Consider the following 10045-nt stretch of genomic DNA (forward strand, 5'->3'; position numbering starts at 1 on the left):
TGTGCACTGAAAAACAATCTGGGTCCCCTGAAACATGAGCCAGTTTCAGATGGGAACACGAACAGGTCAATACAAATGCTTTCTTGATAAATATATCAAGGAGTCATGACTTCAGTAGACATTGGATGAGTTGCAACACACACACACACACACACACACACACACACACACACACACACACACACACACACACACACACACACACACACACACACACACACACACACACACACACACACACACACACACACACACACCCTGATTGTTTTACCGTGAAGCATGCTTTTGCTATTTTTACCCACCAATCATCATTTTTCTTTCGGGGTACTTTCTCCACTCTTTGGCCTAGTTTCAGAAGGAGAAAAGGCGGTTTATTTTATTTTTTGGCCCATCATCAAGAGAGAATGACGTCACTCGGAACGATGGGAGAGATGACGTGATGACGAAGAAAGAACACGCAGCCTTACAAAGAGCTCGATTTTAGTTCCCACCATTTTTGGAGTTATACCTATTGCAGGGTTTCTTTCTACAACTAGTGTCCCCAATTTTTAATGGGACCTCTGAGGTTCTTGTCCGCCTCGGAGTACTAAACCACCATTCGGGGTTTTTTTCCTGCCAATTTCCAAGCTATATCTCGGATCTGGCTGAGACTTTTGGAATTAAATTTTACATCAATAATGGGAATACAAAGTTTGCGGGGTCAACATAATTTTTCTTCACCTTGACCTAATTTTTGAGGTCATAATGCAATTACAGAAATCTTTCCATTTTTTTTTTTTTACCATAACTCGACATTTTTGTCTAATTGTAAGGAAATTGCCCTCTAGATAGCCGAGAGTATGGTGCATTTATGCTTAATTTACATCATACCCCTTCGAGTTGATGGTCAAGGTTAAATGGCAGTCAAAAAAAAGTGTTTTTTTGTCATTCCTCAATTTTGCCAATGGAATATTAAAGAACACTTGGCCTTTCAAGATCTTCTTGCAGCACAATGGCGTACCTGCACTGAAGTTGTGCACCTGATATTTGTTTGGTGTCCTTTGTTTTTTTTGTATACATTGTTGAGGCTCGGATGAGAGCTAACACACAACGCACAACAAGGGGGGCAGGAGACAAGAGGGGCGGGAGAGAGAAGGACAAAACAGTGGGGAACAGACACATTTGGAAATCTGTGGAAGGGAGAGGGATGGGGCGAGGAACATGGGGTATACAACACCACAGGGACTTTCAGGACCTTACACAATAGGAAAATTTCGGGAAGGAAGGCAGGGAATTTGAAGGAGGTGGATTTGGGGTGGATTAACGGGGGAAGAAAAGATCGTGGTTTTGGATGGGGGAAGATAAGAGGTGGTGATGAACAGCTGTTTTGAAGACCTGGAGGGAAGAATGGGATTGAAGAAAGTGTGGGAGTTAATTCCAAAGGTGGGAAAAAAGAGGAATGAAAGAGTGAAGGTGAGCAGTGATTCATGAATTTGGTAGTTTTACCAGAAGTGGGGGTTGCTGGCAGACCTTGAGTGCCCTGTGGAAATATGGGGGGGGGGACATCACTGGATGTCCACCATCTCATGTCATCCCCAATCCATACCCATGAATCCATTATCTTTTCTACTCTCATTACCAGTTTCAGAATTTATTTTTTGGCCCATCATCTTCACCTTGACATCTATCACATCAGAGACAAAGCAGGGGGGCGAGACCAGAGAGGACACGGCAGAAGACAGAAAGACCACCGACCTGTCTGCGGTGAGAGAGAGTGAGAGGCCCAAAGACAACCTCACCGCGGGAGATACCAATGATGCCTTGATTTCCACAGCGTGAAGCCAAGAAAGTTAAGAGGCAGGAGCACCAGCCCAGAGGAGAGAGAAAGAGAAAGAGAAAGAGAAAGAGAAAGAGAAAGAGAAAGAGCAGTATTCCATTAGACTGCAGCCAAAAGCTTTGTATGTGGTCAGGAGCTCAGGTGGGCCGAGGAAGGACTTTGCACGACGGAGGATTCCCAGTCAGCTACTGGCTTTGGAGGCCAGGTTGGAAATGTGGCTTTCCCAGGAAAGATCATGGCAGATAGTGACACCCAGAAGCTTGAAGGAAAGGACTTCTTCCAGAGGATTGTTGAGAAAGTGGATGGGGGGGGGGGAAAGTTCCAAATGGTCCTTTCGGGGAGACATATTGAGAGTGTGAAATTTGTCCGGATTGAAAGACATGTTCCACGTGTTGCACCAGTTTGTGATTTTATCCAGATCTACAGAGAGTGAAGAAGCTGCTGCTTGCCGGTCTGAGGGATGACAGATGGCACGGCAGAGGGTGGAGTCATCAGCAAAGAGTTAAAGAGGATTTTCCAGAGAGTCGGAGAGAGTCCTTTACGTACTTTTTTCGGATTGTGACATAATTAACAAAAACACGTTTTTGATTATTACCTGAATACTTTTCCTCCGATTTTCATGATGTTGAGTTTTATGGATAGATTGTAGATGGAGACACACTTTCTTATTATATCCTGTATCCCGAAATTTTGAAAGTCAAGATCATATGGCAGTCCAAAAACAATATGGCCATTATTGGTACATGGGCTTCCCCTCGGTGATCGATTTGTTATCTTAGATAGCTAGTTCCAACTGTTCTTCAATCCACATAGTAAATGGTGAGTAAGAATTGTATTTTTTGTCTTCGCAATGTCTACCTTAGTAACCCGACGTGATTTGAAGAAGCAACGATGCATGAAATTTTGGCTTCAAGTTCATAATTAAACTCTTTCCACTCAGGAATCATGACATGAAACAAACGGAAAGCAGTCTTGAGAAAATGAAAATAAGTTGTGAAAAAAACTTTTTCTTTGTCTTTGTTTTCAAAAAAAAAAGTTGTCTTTGATTTAAATAATAAAAAAAATAATCCAAAGCCTCAAAGAGAAACTGCTCAGGGGAAACATGGAATGTCCTTGAGTAGAATAAGAACCCCTTCCGACACAAGCACTGGTGAAAAATTCACTTGATAAAGTAGAATTCACAACCAGGTTACTCGCGTAAGAGACCTCCCTCGAAAGTGATACTTCACTGGGTATAACTCCTCCCAAACTTGCCAGGTTTGAGGCCTCATTGAGGTGTTCTTATTTATGTTCTAAAAGGACACAAAACATCATTGAGGCATTCGATGCCGATCACACCCCCCACAGACGAACAAACCCGAGCCGTCTCGACTTATAGCTAGGCCTCGATGTAGGCCTCCAGCAAGGCCACAATGATTATATTAGCTCATAAAGGGTCTTGAATGAGTCTTTACGCGCGAATTATTTATTCCATTGCCTGTCCGATTCTTTTTCCAGCCATCAGATTTTATGTGAACTGCATATGGATTGTTTGAAACTGATATATTGAGGCCTCATATGCGATTTCTCACGGCCATGGCTTCAAGTGTGACGTGCGATATTGCCTCCGACACCCTCGCAGCCAAATTGTTACCTGTATTCAACACATAACCCCATTCCTAGTGGCTGTTAGGATTGTTTAATACTCGTCTGAGGGAAATTTGGAGAAAATGGGACGGACTTACATGAAGGTGGGGTATAAGCTAAGAGTTGTTGGTCTGCACACCTACCGGAAGTAAAAATTATTATAACCAGTTTTCTAGTTCCGTCAAGTCGTGGCCGATTTCTGGTGACATTCATGATCAAATTTCTCCAAACATCCCCCATCCTGCACTGCTTCCTGAAGCTCTGGCAGAGGCAGTGTGGTGCAGCCTTGACCCCATCCATCGAGCCTATACAAGCTTTTCCTCGTCCTCTTATTCCCTCAACCAGACCCAACATGGTTGATTTCTCCAGACTTTCATTTTCTCCATGCATGATGTATCCAAAGTTTGACAGTCTCTTTTTTAGCATCAGCATTTTTAATGTACATACATGGTGCTCTCAGTTCATCAAACACTGATTTGTTTGTTCTTCTTGCAGTCAATGGAATTTAAAAAAATTGTTTCCAACACCACATTTCAAAACTGTCAATCTTCTTCATTTCTTTCTTATTCACTGTCCATGACTCGCATCCATAACATGGCAACCGGCAATACCAGAGCATTCACGAACCTCCTCTTGGCTTGTATTGTCACATCTTTGTCTTTCCAGATCCTTGTCAATCCTGACATCGCTGTTCTCTCCAACACGAACTGTCCAGCAACTTGTCCTCCACTCATTTCATTCTTCGATTCCAGGAAGATGAAACTTTCCACTATTTCCACATCATTGTCTCCCAATCTGAACACATCGATCTTCTCAGGTGAGATTTTTTTTTTAATGTTTTAATAAAGACCAGCTTTTCACTCCCCTTCTTCACTCTCTGCAACAGTTTCAACAAGTCTTCTTTACTCTCTGCCAACAGAGTGCTATAATCAGCATACCTTAGATTTTCGATACACCTTCCTCCAATCCCGACTCCAGCATCTATGCCAGCCGAGTTAGATTTTTCATCAAAATTATGATAAGCACAAATGAATAAATCAATTCCATCAGATGATAATGGTATAATGATAATAATATTAACATTGGGACTCGCAAGATGGCATAGACCGAGAGGTATGCACACTCACTTCTAAACTGTCTAGCCTGGGTTTGAATCCCAATGAAGCTACAAACTGTCATGCATGTGTTTCACAGGCAGGGTGATTCATCAATGGTGTGTGCTGTTCCTCAGATGGATGTTAAACTGGGTGTCTTGTCTGCCAGCATTAGTTGGTGTACTTTAAGATCCCATGGTGTCCTTTGCTAAGAGTAGGTGAGCGATTCATGCTGGTCGGTTCTTGAAAAACAGGGCCAAGCTTACCCCAACAAACCACACAATGGCGTGTGAGTAATTGTGGCCGTTAAAGAATCATCATCATAAAAATAGTAATAATAAAATATTAACAAGCCGGGAGGCAACGATGGTTCACGAGCGGTATTTGACGATGTAGATTGTTTCAGAAGTAAAGGATGAGACAATGTGATCAATTTTGACCAAGTTATAAAAATTATCAACATGATGTGGTACGAGTGATGGGTTATTAGCTGCAAAATGTCGAAAACCCGGTTACGTTCAACAACTTTCAAAATTTGACCTTTGCATAACCTTTAAAGGTCACAAAACAATGTTGTGGACATTAAAATAAGGAAACAGGATACGTGCTATAGCTTATTGGAGTTAGTTCGTCGAAGAAGGTCGAAAACAAGGTTCGATTCCCACAACTTTCAAAATTTGACCTTTGTGACCTTTAAAGGTCAACGGTCAGGGATTATGACCTTTGGTGCAAAACTTCCTCTGGAACATTCCAGGAACAATATAACATCATATAGGCTATATGGCATTTCGCATTCCTCAGATTATCCATACTTTGATGAAATCGGTGTAAAAACAAACTTGAAGGGGGCGCCACGGGCAAGGTCTTCGAGATAGAGCAAAATGGTTTCAAGACTTTAGGTGGGGAATGACCAAGATTATGCATAAAAATATTGTCATCCTAGCTCTCAAAGTTTGGGCGGTCGTATGATTTTATGTCAAAATTCGCAATTTTCTAAGTTTTTGACCTTGTGACCTTGACCTTGGGACGAAAATGAAAAATCCAACAACGACTAGTTTTAGATAATTAATTTTGCTATTCAAATACCGAAGAACCCATTCCATTCAGTCAATTCCCTCGGAGAAGATAGATTTTTAATCCAACTACCCCCTAAAAATGGCTACTTTTGCCCGTGGCTCCGCCCACATTGGGCGTAGCCACACCCTCATCCAGGAAAACACAAGACATTGATGTCGAACACATAACCAAGTTTCATCAAAATCGGATCACATCCCACGAAGTTGTGCTCTGGACAGGCAGACAGACAAGCCGGTAGGCGGACATGGGTAGTTGACTACCCAATATAACGTGACGTGATGGGCCCATTCGATGGGGAATGACCTGAGGATTAAGCACAAGAAAATTCATGATTCTAGCTTCAAGGGTTAATGCTGCAGATTGTTTTTTCGTTAAAATACCCCCACATTTAGAGGTTTTTCGGCCGTTGCTAGGCAACGGAAAGGTCCATAGCAACGGTTCTTTCTCACACATAACTAGAACATACCTTGAACCTACCATACCAGCTTCATGCATATCAGACTCATAGTCTCTGAGATCTAACGAACTTCGTTTTTTTATTGTTTTCGACCAGGGTTCATTCAAAGTCCATCTTCTCCGACAGTTTAAATTTTTTTTAAAAAAAATTAAAAAAAAAAAAAAAAATTTTCGACTGGATCGACTACCCAACACACAGACAGACATAACGAATATAGTGGTCACTCTGGCTGGCGCTCGTGAACCAACACAGCATCGTCTGCACGGTGCGCAAATACATACACACATGATCAGTTCCCTACATCCCCGGAGTGAGCTGGTGTTTCTCGTCGGTTTAAAACTAACAAGCAAAATCATGAAGGACACTGTATACGATGCGTCATGATACAAAACACAGGATAGCCGGCTTTAAATGACAATCAATAAAATTCCACATCTCCTCGATTCTGCCTTAATTTCCTGATGAACCCACAAAGCGTGGCGCCTGACATGGTAAAAGTGAAAGACGTACCATTCCGTTGTCTCCTGTAAACTCGGGGGTTGAGAAGCGATAATTGCAGAGCTCACTAACCACACCCACGTAATCAGGGCTGAGATGAAAGAAGCAACACGTGGTTTGGCTTCGCGAGCAATTACTGATGAACAACGTCAGGTCAAAACACTCTTGCCTTGCTTTCCCTGCGCCGGCTTTGCTCAAAGTTTAACGACTGGATTTCGTGGAAGTTGGTTACATCCTCTTCCTCGATTATCGGGTCTTGCCAACCATAGACCCCTCACCGTCTCGGGTCTTGCCCATAGATTAACCTCGATTTAAAATGCGTTTAACACCTCGAGAAGGAGTAGAATCGACACAAAGCCATTTTGTATTTTATCATTAATCTTAAGACTCAAGGTTTGTATAGAAATTAAATGCAGGAATAAGAAAGCAGACATCAATGTATTTGTACCTGAATTACACGGACACAAGTAGACGATGGTTGTTGGACAAACACATCGAGTGTATGCGATCTGAACCAGGGATGCTCAGTGTTCCAGGTATGCAGATGTGGGTGGGGGGGGGGGACAACTTTTGTTTGAAAGTGACAAATGCTTGCGGATCTCCTGGTGACCTGGACAGGCAGTCACTGAAAGCAGAGTATGAGGAACGTTTAAAACGTTCTCGGATCGAGATACTCACAATAATCCAAGAAACACCAAGCTGGTTTTTTTTATTCTTCAACAGACAAGAATGATCCTTTCTTACCAACTTTGTTTTTTATTAACTGCGGTTCCTGGATTATGGTGAGCATCTCGTATATCTGCAGTGAAGCCGCAGAAATGGCACCACGTTCATTTTATGTCCCAAACCCCATGATACTCACCCAATTAATTTGAAAAAGCAACTCCATGGCAACTCAGCTGTACCTATACTTTGCTCTTCTGGAGACACCAAAAGCAGTGAATAGTCTGCAAATGGACTTGCACCAGGGTCTTTCGCTCCACTATATCTGTGTATGGACCATCACATGAGACAACGAGGGGATTAATAAGGAATTAAAATATTGGACTCGCATATCATTTTGAATAGATCCAATTTCGATTCATTCGTGATGTCACCATACTGTACAGTGTATACTTAAATCTTAAAATGACTATCACAGAATCAAACCAGGGCCCAAAGATGGCCATAAAAACAGGGTGCTGGGGTGGGAGGGTGGAATGCTCGGTCTCTTCATTTGTTTGGGATGTCTTCATGGTGGCATTTTGTTGATGTTTGTATTCTCTTAGCCGCTGGCACATCTAGAGAAACCTCAACATCCGACCCTCGGAAAGGTTATTGTAGCACGAACAAGAAGTATCCGTTGAAATGGACGACATAGTGCTCACATACACAAGGGAGTTGTTAATCAGTGCAGATTGGACAAGATATTAGCAACATTTGATCAACATGTACAGCAACGCACACGGAATGAGATAACGCTGGATTTATGCTCGACCAACACTCCTCGGACATATTAATTGAAGGCTCCTCCTCAGCTGGGAAACTCTGACACCAATAACATCCTTTTGCTTCCATGTTACAAAAGGAGAAACCGAAAAGGTGCAAAGCGGTTACTAAAGCCACTGTCACACCTTGATGTTTTAGCCAGCATACGGCAACGTATCAAAATCTATGTAAAACGCTGGCGTACGCTGAACTATTGATGTTTTTTTTTCAGTTTTTGGCGTATTCATAAGGAGTTGGACGTATGCATTACGTATTAGTAACGTACACAGAACGTTTCGATAACATATAGATAACTTATACCAACGAATGCTTTGCGTGTTGTTGGCCTTCAGAACCTATGCCCAACGATAGTCTAACGTATGCATAGCATGCGGTAGCGTATCACCGACGATCACGTGGCGTAGCCTATTAAAAGGCTGCCACTCAAAAATTCAAATCATAACCGCACTAGACATCGAAGTGTCAAGGCCCTGTCACACCTTGACGTTTTAGCCAGCATATGCCGACTTTTGAAAAATTTTCCGAATATGCTGGCACATGTCGAATACGTTATGGGTAAGTTTTGTATACGTTAAGAGCACACTGAAGCACGCTGGCATACGTCGTAGTATGCCGAGCACGTCGACAAATTTTAAGCATGCTGAAAAATTTGACGTATGCTCGCGTATGATGCACACGTTCCGCATACGCTGACCATAAGTTGTAGGCACGTTATGCGATCGTTGACACACGTTACTTGTAAGTTACTCATAAGTCGAAACACGTCGAGGTAATGTTTAGCGTACCCGAAACTTATTTCTAACCTAAGAGTAACGTGCTTTGAACCTATGTGTAACGTATCTAGAACGCATATTGACGTATGTAGATGTATTTGACGTCTTCCGGATGACCACATAACTTACTGAACATGTTACTAAGTTACAGCTACCGTATAATGGCGTATAGGCAGCGTTTAGGGGAATTGGTATATAAAAACGGGGTTCACACAGGAGGAACCCATCAGTGTTCCAGACGCCATGGTTTTTTTTTTATATTTTTTTTTTCTTCGGCATGACGGTGATGTTAACACTTCGATTTCTAGTGCGGTTATGATTTAAATCATTGAGCGGCAGCCTATTAATTATATTATATTATAACCGCACTAGAAATCGAAGTGTCATCACTGTCATGCCGAAGGAAAAAAAAACAAAAAAAAAAAACATGGAGTCTGGAACACTGACGTTAAACATTACCTCGACGTGTTTCGACTTATGAGTAACTTACAAGTAACGTGTGTCCGACGTGTGTCAATGATCGCGGAGCGTGCAGAGAACTTATTCCCAGCGTAGCGGAACATGTGAGCCATACGTCGAGAACATCGTAAAATTTTCAGCATGCTTGAAATTTCACGACGTACTAGACGTACCACGGCATATGACAGCGTACTTCCTCGTTTTTCAGCGTGCTACTAATGTATACACAACTTACCCATACCGTATTTGACGTGTGCCAGCGTTTTACACACATTTTTCATAGGTCGGCATACGCTGGCTAAATCGTCAAGGTGTGGCTGCGATGTTGACACTTCCAATTTTCAGGCGGTTATGATTTAAATTGGCATGCAGCAGGTTTTTAACAGAGAACACCACGAGTTCATCGGTGATACGTGCAGCGCGCTATGCCTAAGTTAAACTATCGTTGGGCCTAGGTTGTGAACGCCGACAACAGGTTCAGCATTCATTGGTATAAGTAATCTATAACACAACGAAACGTTCTGTGTTCGTTACTAATATGTTATGCATACGACCAACACGTTATGCATACGACCAAAACTTTTTTAAAAACCTCAAAACTTCAGCGTACACCAACGTTTTACATACATTTTTATACGTTGCCATTGCTGGCTAAAACGTCATGGTGTGACAGCGCCTTTACCTGTGATGGGGGCAGTTGAAATCCCAGTGCCTGCCGAATGCAATCTACAATTTGGTAGCCGATAACTTGCCTGGA

At 42.3% G+C, this 10045-nt stretch overlaps 1 protein-coding gene across 1 annotated transcript in view; it reads right to left on the reverse strand.

The window, feature by feature from the left end:
• The window catches only part of LOC147023285 (AP-1 complex subunit sigma-2-like), a 21190-nt gene that overhangs the window by 10872 nt on the left and 273 nt on the right, over positions 1–10045 (reverse strand). Inside the window, exons 1-2 of the mRNA XM_085890335.1 lie at positions 10041–10045; positions 7431–7556 (exon numbers count right to left, since the gene is read on the reverse strand). The exon at positions 10041–10045 is cut by the window's right edge and continues 273 nt beyond it. Of these exons, the coding sequence (XP_085746461.1) occupies positions 7431–7556; positions 10041–10045 (131 nt within the window). The remainder of the gene's footprint in view (positions 1–7430; positions 7557–10040) is intronic.

The sequence above is a fragment of the Eptatretus burgeri genome, chromosome 7, assembly GCF_056783735.1.
Source record: "Eptatretus burgeri isolate ZD-2024b chromosome 7, Ebu_testis_v1, whole genome shotgun sequence".
NCBI lineage: Eukaryota > Metazoa > Chordata > Myxini > Myxiniformes > Myxinidae > Eptatretus > Eptatretus burgeri.